This window comes from Harpia harpyja, chromosome 10 (genome assembly GCF_026419915.1).
Source record: "Harpia harpyja isolate bHarHar1 chromosome 10, bHarHar1 primary haplotype, whole genome shotgun sequence".
NCBI lineage: Eukaryota > Metazoa > Chordata > Aves > Accipitriformes > Accipitridae > Harpia > Harpia harpyja.
In genome coordinates this window covers 35208315-35225363 of record NC_068949.1, presented here as the reverse complement: position 1 = coordinate 35225363, position 17049 = coordinate 35208315, and the positions used below count along the sequence as shown (strand labels likewise).

General features: G+C 43.7%; 1 protein-coding gene across 4 annotated transcripts in view; it reads right to left on the bottom strand.

Moving 5' to 3' along the window:
* The window catches only part of RBM20 (RNA binding motif protein 20), a 109013-nt gene extending 92272 nt beyond the window's left edge, over positions 1-16741 (bottom strand). For 2 of the 4 annotated variants that reach the window (XM_052799162.1, XM_052799165.1), the window contains exon 1: positions 16504-16740. In XM_052799162.1, coding sequence (XP_052655122.1) covers positions 16504-16649 — 146 coding nt within the window. In that variant the 5' untranslated portion in view covers positions 16650-16740. Of the gene's footprint in view, positions 1-16503 lie in introns of all 4 variants that reach the window. The other 2 variants (XM_052799163.1, XM_052799164.1) reach the window with 2 other exon arrangements.
* Between the last annotated feature and the right edge of the window lie 308 nt (positions 16742-17049).

Sequence of the window (17049 nt, the reverse complement as noted above, 5' to 3'; positions counted from 1 at the left end):
TTTCTATTCCACCTGCATGATATGCTACACAAGAAAGTTATTTCCGCTGGTTTCGTTACCAGATCACATGACAGGAATCTTTGTATTATTTTTGTACATTTTAGTGAACACCACTTTATGACCTGGCTCTTTAGTTTTATTACCCACTTAAATAAATACATTTCATGTACCATTTTTGGAAATAAAAAGAGGATGCTTCAAATTCTTCAAATAAAGTCTACTATTAAAACTATTTAAAGCCACAATATGAAGAAAACATACGAATTTTTATAGTCTAGTTTTAAAATCGTATGTTTAGCTCAGCTAATAAATCGGTTCAAGTAAACTCTGCAGCATTCAAAGAAATGTATAAATGCTCAAGCTGCTAAAAACCAGATACAGTTTCTAATTCTCCAGTTATTTAATCCAATCTATTGAAAAGGGCATTAGAGAATTTAAAGTGTCTGCTTTAAAATGAGACAAAGCTGGTAAGATATTTTTAAACGGGCAAAGCAATTACAAAATAGTTCCTTTGGCCACCTTGAGAAATGCACTTTTAAGATTATCTAGAAGTACAATTAGCAGGTCTACTAGATTTCCCTGATACCCATAAAATTCTCCTTTCCTTTTCAGTACTCTTCAATCAATTTTAAAGGTAACTGCTATGCTGCTCTCCAGCTTATACTGAACAGATGACCGCTAGTAAATCAAAAGCTGTCCAAATCTCCTACTGTGGATTAACATATACATAATGGCTGCTTGCCCATGACTGAAAATCCTTCTGATAGCTTAATGCTGTCAGGTGCTTCATTTCCAAGGCCAAAACATAATGTAAGATTCCAGAGGACAAATTCTTCAGGCTCCGTTTCCAGCACAGAAGCACGTGAACACCATTAAAACCCACTGATTTTGTCAAGATGCTTTTGTCAAGCATGTGTTTCACTAATGCACAATAACTATATTCATTTACAAAAACGAACATACAAAACCAATCAGTTTTGAAAGCTAAACAGCAGCAGAAGATGCAGACAAAGATGAGGGCAGCAGAAATTCTGCAGGTACTGTTACTGCAGCATTTCTAATATTGGACTACAGTCTCCAGATGGAGAAAAGAAAAATCTATTAATATAATTAACCTTATAAAAAACCTCATTGTCTAGGTGAATATCATGTCCACATTTAAGTCTTAAAATGCAACTTGTCATTTCTGAAAGAATAAGGGGGTCTGTGTATTTCTTTATGAGACATCAAATGCTCACATGAATCTCTGTGCAGACAAATTTTCAATCCGAAGTCAAAAACGGGCAACAGGACAGGACAGCATGAACAGAGGGGCAGTGGCCAGCTGAGGCAGGAGGATCTACAGAAGAGATGGTTTGCCAAGGGTTTTCTGGAGAGGGCAGGGAGGGGGTGGAAGCTTGGAACAAATTAATGGGCAAACTGTTGCACGCACCAAGATTGGCATGGGAAGACGTGTCCAAAAGACTGTGGCTCCAGGTTTGTGTTACTTAACATCACTGTCTAGCTATCTAACTACACTGCCACTAAACACTGTGAATAGCAACATGTTTCTCACCAGCAATACAAACGTGCTGTCATCTAACACCCAAGCCTATGAAATCTCTGGTATTTCTGGTCAGCGGGAGAGGGAGGTATGTGGAAGTATACCAGGTGGATCAACAGCACGGGGGATTCGCCTGGGGAGATGTAACCACGCTTACTGCCGTCCCCAGGTACCAGCCAGCCCAAAGACAGTTTGCAGCAGGCGGTTTACTCGTTTAGCTGTCAAAGGTAGGACCACATATAGACTCCAGGAGCATGTGGAGGCTGAAGGTCGTGCCTTTCAAAACTTACCACCTCACTCAGCTTCAGGTAGCTGACAAAAGACAAAGGAGCCAGCACAGCGGAGCCTGATCACTGCTTGGCCAGACACGGGAAACTGCAGGGCAGACTCTCCCAAGATCTCCGACACCACAGCTGCTCCCACCGACAAAAGCAAAGGAACCAGGAAAACACTGAGAAGGAAAGAGCACGCATCTCCATGTTGTACTAGGTTTAGGATCAGTAGCCAGCCCCGAAAGAGGATGCAAAGAAACACCGTGTTCTCCCAGGAGCGTCCTTTTCCCTGCGAAAGGGGTCAGCTGGGAAGAAGTCCCACAGCCTGTGCTTCAAACAGCTGATAGTCAAAGATATCGCGGGACAGATGTCACAGGGGACAGAGACGGACAGACGCCCTTTTCCCTTCGTACCTCTGGGTGCAACGCCGGGCTCCCAGGGCAGCGCTACCGGGACGGTGTGCTACGGGCGCCGGGCTGGGAGACGGTGGTTTGAGGGGGGAAAGCACACCCTCTGCAGGCTGGAACTACGAGACGGGAAAACATCATTTCTGGGTGCAAGCAGAGGACTGACTCCATGTAATTTCAAAGGTGGCTGGCAGGGATTTTTCATAGATTCACCGAAATGCAGGAAGAAGAATTCAGCACGTCCAAATGAGCAGAAAAAAGGGACGCATCTGTGGTTTATAAGCAGTGCCGCGGCACCTCCTGTGCCGGGGCCAGATCACCCCTTCCGCCCAAGCAAAAGAAAAGGCATATAAACAAAATAAAATAGGAATAAGCTTGCACAGAGCAAAAGATTTGAAGAAATGAAAGCGCAACAAAACATTTTCAGTTATGACGTCATTTTCTATTATTAAGGTCAAATGAAAATTATTTGTTTCAATTCTTTTTACTGTTTTGGTTTTTTTTAAAGTGGGCTTCCTCGTAATATTTTCCAAAAGAAAAACATGGAACAGATATACAAAAACATCATCTACTTGCTAATTTTTTAACAGATCAAAATAGATTTTAAACACTTGCCACGAGGCTTCCATCACTGTAAATAACTACAGAACTACAAATTAAGCATAAAACTAATTAAACAAACACCGAGTAGCTAAAGTGTGTCCACAGAAAAGATGAATATAATTATAGCTCAGCAATTTGAGAAGAGAATATTTTGAATAAGTAGGTAATTAAGTTAAGAGAGGCCTAAAGAAAGATTTCACACTCACATTCATATGCTGAAGCAGTTTAAAAATAGAGAGCAAGAACTGCCTGACTTCACCTTTTAATTTTAGCTGGGTGATGAGCCGGTCCCAAAGACAGAAAGGCACAGCAGGATTTTTTCTCAGCAAAGTGCCCTTCGTATTTTTATGCGAAGGAAATGCAGTATGTTCTATTAATATCCTGCTGTAGCCCTAGATAAGTCTAGGCACCCTTTCAATCAGGAAGAAGTTCTGGTTTGTTTCTTCAAATCACTTGTACTCTCAAAGACATATACACAAGTTGGAAAACCTCCCGACTGCCCCAGCCACTTCACAGGTAAACAACATCCACGCAGGAAAAGACACTTATTTAGTGTATTGGGTTTAGTTTTCCCATCAGTCACCTCTTGCAACTGCTAAAGCTGTACGTATGCTACTTTTTCTCTCATGAGGAGGGAAAAGCAAACAACTGAGTTTGCACCTTGAGAGAAGTTTAACTTCATTCTCATTTTAATTAATAGCTGGAAAAGAAAACATTGATACCAGCTAGACCAAGACTGCATTGCAGAAAGGGGGGGGGAATAAAAGTTGTTTGACTTAATGCCAGCATAACGCCTAGGCTCTCCCAAAGAAGCTGGAGAGAAGTACATCGGCTTTTCCCCACATAAAGAAAGATAGATTCTTCTTCTGGGTATGGCTCCTTTGCACACTTCACCTTCCTGACGTATCTCTGATCAACCTAACCCACAGCAGGTCCTGGCCCATCGAACACTGTTTCAGTCTGGCAAATTCTCGCAGCGGGGCAGGGCTGAAACCCCTCCTGGTCAATAGCGTCACATGGAGAACTTTTCTGCCCTTCAGGGAATGGTGGAAACGGAGGATAACCATCATGCAGATTATTTTCCCAACATATTCTTCCCAAAGTGTCAGCTATCCAAGTGAAGGTCAGATTCTCCCCAAATCCTCAACTGTCTCAAAAGCACCTTTTTAACTAAGACTAATTTTCTTTGATAGATGGTAATGGTTAAAAACTAGGCAGGAGTCTGAATTAACCCTGCAGTGAAAACAAGCCTGCTAAACTGCTCCCCTCGTCTTCTACAGTTGCATTCCCTTACTTTTATTTTAGAGCAACAATCAGCAGTAAGACTCTAGATTCATCTGCCCCCTCTTATGTTTGGCCTTTAATTATGGATTCATCTTATGCTCCACCTGTAAATTTCTTACATGTGTAAGTACTGGTCACTAATTCACTCCAGCTACTTCTGTGAATAAGCATTTGCAAATTTTACTTGCCAGGGAGATGAAATGCAAGTTAGTGGAAGTTTGCATTAACATCCTGCCAGTCAGCAATTACTAGGTGGGGATGCCCTGCCATCCTTATCTATAGGCCACTATCTTAGTGAACTGTTTCCCCAAAAGCGCAGGAGGTCCATACTGTCCTCTTAGTGACCTGCTTCCCGTCCATTCAGTTCTTGAGGAAATAAAGCAGAGCACAACACTTAATGCAGGTGAACCTAGGAAGATGTGTATAGTTTGCTTACACCCATACAACTGCTATCTTTTGGTTTTAATCTTAACACCATTTTGCATTTTTAATTACTATATTTTTTTTCCCACAATCCTACCCAACCCCAATTCATGTTAGAAGTTGTGTATTTTTCCACAAACTTTTTTCCATTATGATACACAGATGAAGGGCATCGTCTTTTCTTCCAGCTGAAGCATGCTCTGCATTTCATTTGTACACATGTAATTACCTCATTTACTCTTATCACTCCTAGCATTTCTAGTTTAAGTGTCAGATACCAAAACCGACCCAGGCATCAACAGCACTCTATTCCCACCACAGGAATGCCATCTTCCACTTGACTTCTTGCATCAAATGCAGTTAAAGCACTTGAAACTAAGGACTGAAGAGATGACCAATTCCATTTCTTTTACTGAAGATCCCTCTATTTTAAGAGATGCCTCCTTGCAAGAAGGTTGTCTGCTGGTATTTTTACCTTCTACCGCTTAAGTTCAACACAAAGTTTGTAGGGCAAGATCATCACTCACTGTATCGCTATTTATAGTTACTTACTCTGTCTTTATCCTAACAAGACCCTAATCAACAAAGCTTCTGATCCTCCTAAATTAAAACGTTAACATGAAGGAACTTTTGTTTGAAGGAGCTTTTAAGGTGAATGAAATTTCTGCTTTTCTTGCTCTAAAAAAAAAAAAAAAAAATTATTTGAAAATTCAATTAAAAGATCACCACCAATTCTTCTTCCTTTCCTTTTCATAAATAGTTCAGATAATGCTTCTCTATCACCTCCTGTGTAAAGAAATCATTCATGGGTTATAGGTACGCGAGGCTGGTTTTATGTAATGGAGGATAAAGAGGATAAAGATTCTCTCTTCTAGAAAGGGAAAGAATATTCCTTTGGAAGAGTTTACCATGCAGACACCCCCCCTCCTTCTACACAGTCCCCTTGTCCCTTCAGCAAGGTAATACACCAGCCTCCACCAAGTGGCAACTACATCCTTGGCAAAGCAGTTCAGATCTCAGCAGAAAATGTACAAAACATTCATTCATTGCTCAAACAAGCAGCCAAGTATGCGTTTGCTTCCAGAGCCCATCCAACAGGATCCAGACCCAGGGGGACGACAGGAACCTCTCCTCTGGCTTTACCAGGCTGCCCGCTGGGGCCCTACTATACAAGAAGCGTTCTCCAGGGCTTATCAAAGATGCAATGTCGTCGCTATAGCACTGGTTTTACTGCGTGCATGGAGAGCAATGAGCCTAAAGGGGATGCGGTCTTGAAGCCAGGCTTCCAGCTGCTCCAGCAACATCATTACCATCAAACCCTGGCACCCGAAAGAACCGCCTGCTGCTCTCACCGCTGGCACCCAGGCAGTTCTGTTCTTACTGTAGCGGTCACTCCTAAAAGCTGGTCACTCTGCCAGCTTCGCTAGAGAAAAATAAGTACAATTACTTCAGGGAATTTAAATTAAGAGCTGCCTCTCTGTCTCTGTCTCACAGAGTTATATACAACTCTGTCACATTTAAGCTTGAAGAAGCATTTTTTCTGCCTCCCTTGATGATTCTGTTATTTCTTAAGAGCAGGGGCTGGAGGTGGGAGGTGAGAAATGATGTATTCTAAGTCTCCTGGAATTACTGAAATGTCTAACCCCAGATCTGGGGTCCATTTGTCACAAGCCACATCCTTGGATGGTCTCTGCCTTGTCCACTGGGAGTCAACCAGCAAGCCCTCCTTCCACGCTGTGCTACTTGTACAAACTGCCAACTTGGAAGAAAAAGTAGATAAAGAGCTGGTTTGCTTCTAGTGAGGTCCCCCTGGCATCCAGCTAAGAGGTAAGAAAACTAAATATAACAAACTTAAAACTACAGTTATTGTAGGGGAGCTTGCCAGAGCCACTCTGAAGCTCGTAATGGTCTGTCGGGGATTTATGGCTCAGCTGTGAAAATTTACTCACAGATAAAACTTGCCAATCAAGTCCTCGGCTTTGGAACACTGCTACCAACTTTCATGTAATACGTCTTGAAATTATAGAAGGGCGAAAGCAAAACAGTAGGTTTTACTGCTTCAAAGAAGGACACACAAAAGAAAAATCTATCATACTAAACAGATCAATAAGAAACGTGTGGGGAGTCTCTCTTCTGTGTGTTTGCGCCTTTGTGTAAAAGGGTCTTACATTATACAGAGCAGGAGGAGGTTACAAGCCGAGCAGTGACAAGTACTGCCAAAATGCACAGTAAGAGACAGTATGTTGTACAGAAAAGGCTACAAACGGCTGTCTTGCAGTTTAGAGCAGATTACCCCAATAAATTATGCCAGCAATCCAGGAAGTAATCTTAGTTGCCGATACTTTATCTCCTTGCTATATGGGTTAGGATAAAATGGGATCTTCATCAAATTTATAAAAGCTCCTTTGAATATAGGGGGAAATACCACAAAATTCTGTTATTTTCATGTTATTCCATTAAAATACTGCAGCAAATGTAAGAACAACAACAAAAAACCCCCCATCCTGAGAACTTACACGGAAAACAAAGCAAGCAGCCAACTTAGATGAGAGATGTAAGACTGTGCCTTTTTAATCCCAAATGCTCAGCACAAATTGGAAGACAGCAGTGATGGCCACCAGTAAGGGCAACACTGTGCAGAAAAGCTGACAGGCTCTCTGTAAACCCCTCTCCACCTCCAAATCTACAAACCCCTACAGCTAGGGAGGCTTTAACACTCCAGAGTATTGGTTTTAAAACACGTCAGACCATTAATATGCTATTAAGAAGCACAAAAGAGCATGGATGCATACTCCTCCCTGCACAGCTCCATGCCCTCTTTTAAAAGAGAAGTTTCAATGCTGGAACACAAGGTAACTTTCTATTATTTTCTTTAGCTTCTACTGTATTAGGTCTCTCCTACCAGCAATTACTGTTCTTAACATTTCTGTGCAGGATTCCTAGTGACCTGGGAAAAAAAACCCAAAAAACAAACAAGCAGTAAACAGTCATGAAGCCTTGCAGACTTAGATGATAGGATCTGATCCTCTAAAGCCTTACACACATAAATAATCCTCATGTGTATGCAAAAGGCTTTGCAAGATCAGTCTCACAGTATATACACTACATCCAAAGAGGAATTATTTACCACTGACAAGCAACCTCACTTGGCCATCTAACATAAATATGTAATATATAAGAGGTGTTGCTTTACTCTACACGGATAGACTTTAACCATCTAAACGAAATGACTAAATCACTTCTAGCCCCTGCAAATTTCCATTTTACTCCCTTTTTTTGGAGGGAAATTCAATCCTTTAATAGTTTGCAATGCAGAAAACCTACAAAACCTAGGTTGAACAGTAATGATCCCTTGTCTTTTAGAAGTCTGATCTACCAAAGATACACTGATGTGTGATTAACTTAAATGTTATTGTCAAATTTGAAGTAGTTAGTTAGCACTTTCTGTTTCTCCATGAGCTGGAAAAGAGAAGGTGTGTTCAAGTAATATCCAGAACAGTGCAGAAAATGCAAGAGTTGACTTGGATTCAAGTACCACAGAACTTTAATTCTTTTGTTTACCCCACTTTACCTATGAACCTGTTTGCCCATGCTGCCAACAGAGGTACCTATAAACACCACCCCACTCAACCACTATTCTTCTGTATTACTTACAAACATGTTCACCTCTAGACACATCAATGACACTTTCCTAAGCGTAATACACGTCAAGAGTAACCTGACACAAACCTCTTGGGCCATCTCAACGAGAGTCAACAGAAAGATGCTAGCAAAAGGGTAAGCCCTGCCTGTACCATGAGAAGGTGCTGCTACAGGATAGAATAGCGACCTTGAATGAAGCGGTAAATAAAGAGCCCAATGTTTCATTGTCGGTTGGCAGGACGGTGGAAAGCTGTAGGTGACCTTACAAGAATGTGCCATGAGTGGGGCACAAATGCATGGCGCACAGCACATGGATAGCAGGGGTGTGAATGTTAAGATGTGTTAATGGAAGAGTTTGGAAGATAAGAGGAGCCTAGGGCTGAAAAAAAATCTCACCTTAGTTTGCTAATATTTCTCTCTATGGCATCAGGAGACAAGAGTCATCTTTTCTCCAAATCCCATCCTCATTCTGAATTGTGCATAATCTCTGATAAAGAATTTTATGTGGTGGAGCAGAGGAAATCTCTGACAATCTGTGCAGTGGCATCCAGGCTGCAAACCACGCGAACACACATAGCTGTGCACAGCTCTGCCGGGACCAGAGCAAACTTCTTCGTACCAGAAGTTAATCTGCTCTCACTCTAGTTCAGGCAGAGCACAACGCAGGGTGAAAAAGACAGTACTAAAGCATTATACGGCATTTTGTTCTCAGTAAGTATTTTGCAATTTTATTTTTACAGTTTTTTAAAAAAACTGAGGCCAAAAAGAGAACAATAAAAGTTGGTCAACTGTAATGCACTGTATGTGTCATCAACCTAGTAAAATTACTTAGCACATCTTCCTGTAAGAGGAGAACATGTTGATCAGCAGAGATGGAAATAGTATTTCCTACTGCAGAAACAGAGTGTGGTCAATTTACTACTGCTTTTCAACTATACAATATGCAAAAGTCCACGGAAGAGTATTTATCATCTCAGTAAAGGAAACATCAGCCATCAAGCCACTTATTGCAGAGGTACTTAAAAGTCTATTTCTTAAAACAAAGATTCAAATGTAAGTAAAAATGCGAGAGCAACTCCTGCACATTTCCAAAGAAGTGGCCCTAGCTCACAGACACCATCAACTCACACATCTCCCCGCCTCCAGGAAAAAAGCCACGTAGTGTAAAACTGTAGATTTTGACACTATCAACATTCTACACTGCCTGAATTCTAACACTCCGCAGCCTACTGTACAGAAAATCACAAGATTTATGGCAAGTTGAGGAAAGCTAAGACTAGATAACATCAGATGCTTTTGGTATCTCAAAAGCCAGTAAGCCAGGGAGGGGACCAGGTGATCAGAAATCAGCCAGGGAACTTGCTCATAACCTGCCCACAATACCATTTTCTCCGTCCATCCTGGCCAGCAGAAGACATTACTCAAGGGAATAGGAGTTAAACGCTTCCTTATCCTCTCCCTGTCTTTTCCTAGGAAGAAGTTTATCCACAAGTGATGAAGCAGAATATTCTCCCATCCTTCTTAAAGCAGTCACCATCATGAACATTTCATGTAACACAGATTTTAGAGTTAAGACCACTCAGGAGATGGACTACACTTCACAACCAGTATAGCTGCAGATTCCCATCAGCCCCAGAGTCAGGCAGAGCTCATGGCATCTTTGGAGCATTCTGCAAAGGCTGGTGAGACACCTGCACATCTTTAAACAACAGAGATGATGGAGGACAAATTGGAACAGCATCATGTAGCTCAACAGCCACACAGCGCAACTCCACCCCAGTCCCGCTCGCTGCCCGTTCAGCTCATCTCCCAACACGGGCATGCAGAAAACTAACAACAAATCCATCTTCCTTGTAGTTCCCCAGATGCACGAGGTAAATATGCAGCTTGTGGTACAATTAATATCAGTTAAACTCACATTTCACAAGTCTACACACACACAAATGCAGTAAGGCTGCAACTAAATAATTGCCTGCGCGCTCATAAATACCGATCCGTTAAGAAAACAAGCCTTTGCCCCCTTCCTGCAACAGAATACCCAATGCTTTTATTTGGCATTTTTTCTAAATAGGCAAGAGGCATTTGTAAAACGGGCTAGGCTTGAGTTGTCAGAACGGGACAGATACTAAACGTTTCTAAAACCCAAAGGGGCAGGTTTTCGGGTTTCACCCAGTGCGTCTAGTGACAGCTTCACTGTGACGGGTCATTAGTGTGACAAAGAGAAAGCAGCTGGACATAGAGGGGCAGAGGCTAACAGAGCGATTACATCCTTAAATCAACTATAAAATGTTACAAAGGATGAAGAGGGGGGAAAAAGGGGGGGAGTATATTCAGGGCAATAAAGTCAGTCTGATAAAGTGTCTAGCTGCAAATCACATCAAAGAAGTTTGTTTAAATAAAAAAAATTAATCAAGACAGCTTACTCTTCAGAAAAAGCAGATTCTGTTTGAAGGACTATTTTAAAGTGACCAAAATTATTATTTCATGCAAACAATCCATTATTGACCCTCCTAAATAAATTTCTGCAGTGCTTTATGAAGTATAAATGTACCTTTGAAGATCTAGTTCCTCCCATTTTGACAGCCCCCAGAAAGAATCAGAACTAAAAGGTATTGAGCTTTTCACCCATCTCCATTTTCCTTTCCTTCAAATGGGGTTCGAAAGATTTAGCACCACAGTGTAGCAGTAGCTCAGCAGGTCACACATAACTACTCAGTTAGGTGCATGCAGCTTTGAATGGACAAGGGCTGAATTAACAGGAAAACCAAAAGAACACATTTCCCAGTCTTCCCATTGATGGGAACAGTAGTATTAAATTTCCAATAAAAGAACAACATCCAGGCAACTTAATTTCAGTAAAGACGACTCCATTGCCAGGTGTTGTGGTCCAAAACCCACTTATTACATTGCCTCTTATAAAGTACATATTATTTAACTTTTTACTCAAGTTGATATCACTGCTGTTATCTCTCTCTCTCCACTAAAATATGTGACAGAATTTTGACATTTCTGGGCAACTATTGATAACTGATAATACAAGCCAGATTACATGGAGATGTTTGCATGCAAGGCATTCCTTCTAAATTATTTTTTCTGACCCCTTTCCACTTTGTACCTCTGTGCTCTCTCTTCAAGCCTTAAATTCAATTTTATTGTGCTTTTGTCCCAATAAGCTGTTGGGTTTTAAATGAGAGTCTGAAAAAAACCTAAACAGAAGACGACCCAAACAAACACAATGACAAAAGATTTCAAGACAAAGAAACCCACGCTTTCAGTCATTTTTGTGTAAAACAGAGAACATCTGTATGATTAATTAATCTTTAAGCTTTGGGTCACACCTGACATACAGGAGAGGTCATTGGTTTCCATCAAAAAAAAAATTAAAAAAAAAAAAAGGTATTTAAAATGAGAAATGTTAAGAAAAGGAAATGTTAAGAGAAAAGAGAAATTTTCAGTCCCTGACTTGAAGGTAATTATCATCGCTGATGCTACTTTTTGTAAGCAACTAAACTTAAAAGTGAAGCACCCCCCAGGTGTCCCTGTCCCTGCCCCCCCATGCACACACATTTGGTACACACATTTTAAGTTCTGATTTTAATGTCAGGTGAGGTCTAAGAAGAGTCTCAAAAATTACACAGCAAGGAGCCAGACAATTCCAAGAAAACTGAGGTTCCCTCGCTGTGTGTTTCATAACATACAGAGACGAGGAATGGGAAACACAAGGAGAAGTTTAATAACGCGGGTTTAGTTCCCACATTCTCTGGCGAGTCCCACACCATGCAGTTTGCTTTTTCAGCTCCTGTCCCTTGTTTTGGTAAAGCTTCTCAGCTAAGACAGCTCCAGCACTTTCTGTTTTGTTTTCATCCCCATTCAGGGCTGTTACAGTTGTTACAGCACAAACTCCCTGAGTTTTCAGGGCTCTGTCCAGTAGGGAAGCAACTCAGATTCTGGAGATGTACTTTAAAAGGCAAATAAATATAGAAAGCCTGGATCAGTAACAGTAAGAAGAGAAACAGTAAAACCAGTGTTTCTCCTAATGTCCCCTTGTTAAGTATCAGTTTAGCCTTTGCCATATACGCCAAACTATTTGCCATGACTAATGTATATAATGGGAGTACATTTCATATTTTATCTCTCCTGAGAGACCTTGAGTTGGGAAAAAAAAAAGAAAGAAAAAAGAAAAAGAAAATCCCACACTTTACACAAAACAAACACACAAGGAAGCAAATAAAAAAGCACATGCTTAACGTAACAGGTTTAAGTTTTAAAAAAAATAAGTTGGAGGTTATTTTTCCCAACAAGCTTCCTCTTCGCTGCTATAGGAAATAAAGGACTCAAAGCATTCAGCACCAGCCTGCTTACTCCTGTCTGCCCCCAGAACTGGCACAAACTGATGACGACTTGGGCGCAGATGTTGGAAATTCCATCTTCCTTCCAGAGGAGCTCAAAATCTCCAGGGCACAACCCCTTAGAAAAAAAAATATTAACTTTGGGGTTTCCCCCCATTGTTTTAAGACATCTTTATTCAATTTGTAAAACAAACGTATATTCCTGTATTGACACAGGGAGTTAAAAACTCCTTGATTTCCACTGGACAGATACTACCCATGACAAATCATTAGAACCGAAAGCATGCAACCAGCCATTAAAACATACAAAGAGATTGCATTTCAATACAGTTAGGTCTCCTATAATTATGGAGTTTACTTGCGGCATGTTTTAAGCAAGAACCCTCACAGAAGGCACTCTTCATGCAACATCTTTATAGTTAGCCCACAGCCACCACTCGGTCCTTTCTCTCAGTTATTTCCAGCTAGTTGCCCCATCAGACTGCAATGAATCACACACCTGGAATTATTAATAGGAGTCTCCACTCTCTCATGCTGCTTAGGCACTCCAGTCAATCTAACAGCAGGTGCCAAAATCTGTCACACACTGAGCTGTCACCTAAAAATTACATTTTGCAATGTAACTGCAAATTAGAAACAAAAATCTTCCCATAAAAGGAGACTTACCGAAAGAGGGGGAACCCCCCCCAAACGAGCAGTTCCAAAACGCATTAAAACCTTTCTGTGCAGAATAGGTATTTGAGGGCTTTTCAGAGATTTCCCATACGTGTTTCACTTGCTGGGACTACAGACCCTACCCTGCATTTCCACTCCTTCCACACAACCCTAGTAGAAACCAGTTATGAACACTAACCAACACCATTACAACTGTCCTTCTCCTTCTTCTCAGTCTTCCACTTTATTTCGTATGCAAGTGTATGTTTTTGTAAGTCATCCTCCGTAGTGTGCAAATTCAGGTTTCCCTTCCCCACTGGCTTTTCATTCTCTGCTCTACAACTTAAGGGCTTCAACTGTAGTAAGACTTTTACTTTTGGAAAAGAAGAAGTATTTTCCCATCCAACATCACAACAACCTGCATAGATAGAAAGCTTTAACCGCTCTGTAAATCTTATGATTGGACCTTTATTATCAACTGAAATGACGTTGTCACTTGGGGGAAAAATACAGCATGTAGGCAGCATATTTCAGTTTGTATCTTACTGTATTCGGGTACTATCAGCAAGGAATTTCAAACTAGGGATTCAGTTATATATTAATATTAAAATTACATTATAGATGTTAAAGCAGAGAGGCACTTAAAGAATATGGTACATGCTACCTGCTTTGCACAAGTTCACCCAGTGTAGCTGCTACCAAAAACATTTCAGATCTCCAGTTTCGCTAAATTTTAATCTTTGTTCAGTGCTCAGTGTTCACAGTGAAAGTTTATCAGCTGCCCATATAGGAAGTAATTTTTTAAAATTATATTGGTCTTCACCTAACATCTCTAAAAATTTCTAAGAAAAGTACTGGGGGAAAGGAAGAAGGAATCCAGAGAGCTTTTTAAGTTTAAACAGTATAATGAAAAATAGAAGTGTTGAAACAGGGAGATCCAGTTAAACACCACGCAACATTCTGACCTACACAGCTCTGAATTAGCATTCTGCGACTGCACACTTGTTTACTGCAGCTTGGAAAGCAAAAAGACAGCAATTGTTAAAAAAAAAGAGTGAATAAAATCAAAATGCTTGGGAAAAGAGGTAAATGTTTTCTTTCCTAGTAATGCCACAACTTCATTTTGTAGAAGAATCACTGCTTTCCATTCCATCCTCTTTTGCCAGTCGTAATACCTGTTCTAACATATTAGAAATAAATTCAGAAGAGCAATTTAAGGTATTCCCTAACATCTCCCTTCCTAACAATCACTGAATAGCCAATTCAGGTTATAAACCAGCAAGTTATTATCCATAAAGCAAAATATAATTTGCCTGCATTTCCAATTAAATGCAGGGTGGAGATTTATTACTTATCAGGTAAACACAGAGGCGCACACCAAATTATGCCGTGTGGTTACAAAACCGTACGATCAAGTTGCAAGACCTTAGATGGAGACGGTCGATGTTTGCCATTCTGCGTCACATTACCATGACAAAGAATGGTCAGAACATGGCACCTCTCTCAAATCTTTCCATTAAAGATAGGCTCGAAAGGAAACCATTTCAAGTTTTCCTACCTATAACTTGCTAGCAGGCATGACCAGCGAAAACGCGATGCCTTTGTACGTAACATGCGCTGCATTAGAAATACAATCACGAAGCAGCGTCGACAGCTTCACCTATCTGACTTGCAAAAGGCATCCACATAAAGTCTTGATAACTGTGAAGAAATAAGGGCCACCTTCACAGATCGTGGTTTAAAATTTAAGACTGGTTTTGAGTAAGTGTAAATTACGTTCTGGTTGCACAAGAATTCATATGTAGCACTGCTGCTGCCCAGCGGACTTAGGAAGCGACCATTAACGTTTCAGTTTCAATGCAAACTCCCACGTCTGTATTTCCAATTAGGAATAAAAATATGGGTAACGAGAACCGTTAATGTTTTCACGATTAAGTTACAAGATGTGATTTAAAAGCAAACAGTCAAAAAGAAAACCAAGCATCAAGAAATTTATGGGCCACACTCCCCAGCAACTTTTAACAGTCCAGTTTCATACATACTTATAAACGATAACACAATTCCAAACTTCAAGTAACGTTCATACTCCAAGTTTGCTGTAATGTTAAAGCATACGCGCGCGTATATATTTATATACGCGTACGTACGTATTTTACAAATGCAAGCGAGAGGATTGAAATCGCCTCCTCTGTTAGTTACATGGTTGGGTTTTGTTGACAAACTGATAAAGGAGATGCCTGAGCCAGCGCCTTTCATAACCGGGTTGCTGCAGGAAAGCAGCGCAAGCCCAGCGGCGAGGCCGCCGCAGCTCCACAGTGCTTTGTCATACTCGCGCTTTGCTTGGCGGCCAAACACAGGCTCAGGCCAGTTGGTGGCCTGGGACATAACGTCAAGAGCGCTTCTCAACCTACGCCGCTGCCCAGTGCCCTGCTCGCCAACTCAAGCAGCAAATCTTAAAGTACTAGAAGGCAATTCTAACGGCTCCGTAACGGGGCCTTCGTTAGTAGATTTACCGCTCTGTTAAAAGCCCCCATCTCTTTCAACATGTTATGACTCGGGAAAAATCAGATACGGTGCGTGCAAGCATCCTGAATCAGCACAGATCAACTTAAGCGTTACTCATGCTTCGCGTACTAACTACGCTTCTCTTCGAGCTTCTCCTTTAGCCGGAGAAGTATCGCCCGCACCACTGCGTCTGCAAAAGGACTTTTCCCCCTCTCTTTCCGGGCGGAAAACGCACCGCTGCCCTCACTAATAAGCCCTCCGCGCCTGCACAGGTTACTTTTTCCGCGACAGTTTTGCGGACATGCGATCGCCTCTGGCACAGACGAGCCCCCTCGCTCCGGGCCTGCCGAGGAGCCGCCGCCGCCGCCCGCAAGCAGAGGGGCGCCTGCGGGGCACGGCGGGCTCGCAGCTCGCCCCGCCGACCCGACACGGCGGCGGCCACGGCGAGGCGAAGGGACGTTTCCCGACCGAGCTGCCGGGCGGCGGCGGCGGCCCCCCGCCCGGAGGAGACGCGGTGGCGGGGCGAGCCCTCGGAAAACCGACACGGGCGGCTTCTCGGGCGGAAAACTTCCGCAGGGGAGCGGGATGGGTGCCGGTCTTTAGGGGGATACGTGCCCCGCATCCGTGGGCACGGCCGCGGCGCAGCGGGCGGCGGAGGCGAGGCTCAGCCCCGCGGGGCACCGCTCCTCCAGGGCCAGGGCCAGGGCCGGTGCCGGGCCGACCCTCCGCCCGCCCGGCTGTCAGTCTGGGTGCGGGGGAGGGAAGGGGGGCACCGCCGGCGGGGAGGGAGAGCGACCGGCGGAACGCGGGGCGGCTCTTACTTGTGGAGGAGCTGGGGCAGGCTGGGCGGCGGCGGCGGCATCCCTCGGCCGGGGCCCCGGCTGGGGGCCCCGCTGCGGGCATCGCTCTCCGGCGGGTCAGCGCCGCGGGGGGCCGGGTCCTGGCTCATGGCAGCGGCGGGGACCATGCGGGGAGGCCCCTGCGGCGGGAGGCGCGGGTGGACGCGCAGCCCCTCCGCCGCCGCGGCGGCGGGAGGGAGGGAGGGAGGAAGAGAAGGAGGGGGCAGAGGACCGGCCCTGGAGGCAACCGCGCTCCCCCCGCCGCCCCCCCCTGCCGGGCTGGCCACGGCGGGACAAGCAGCCCCCTGCGGCTGCCGCCGCGGCTGAGCCCGCCCTGCGGGAGCGCTGCCGCTACCGGCCGGGGGCGGCCGGCGCCGCACGGGAGCCTCGGCGGGGCCGGAGGGGCGGGCGGCGCCCCCGGCCCGGCCCGGCCCCCCCCGCGGGCCGCGCCCGCTCCCGCCGGCCCCACCTGGGCGCCGGGCCCGCTCCCTCCCTCCGCCCGCACCTGCCCGGCGGGACGGACTCCCG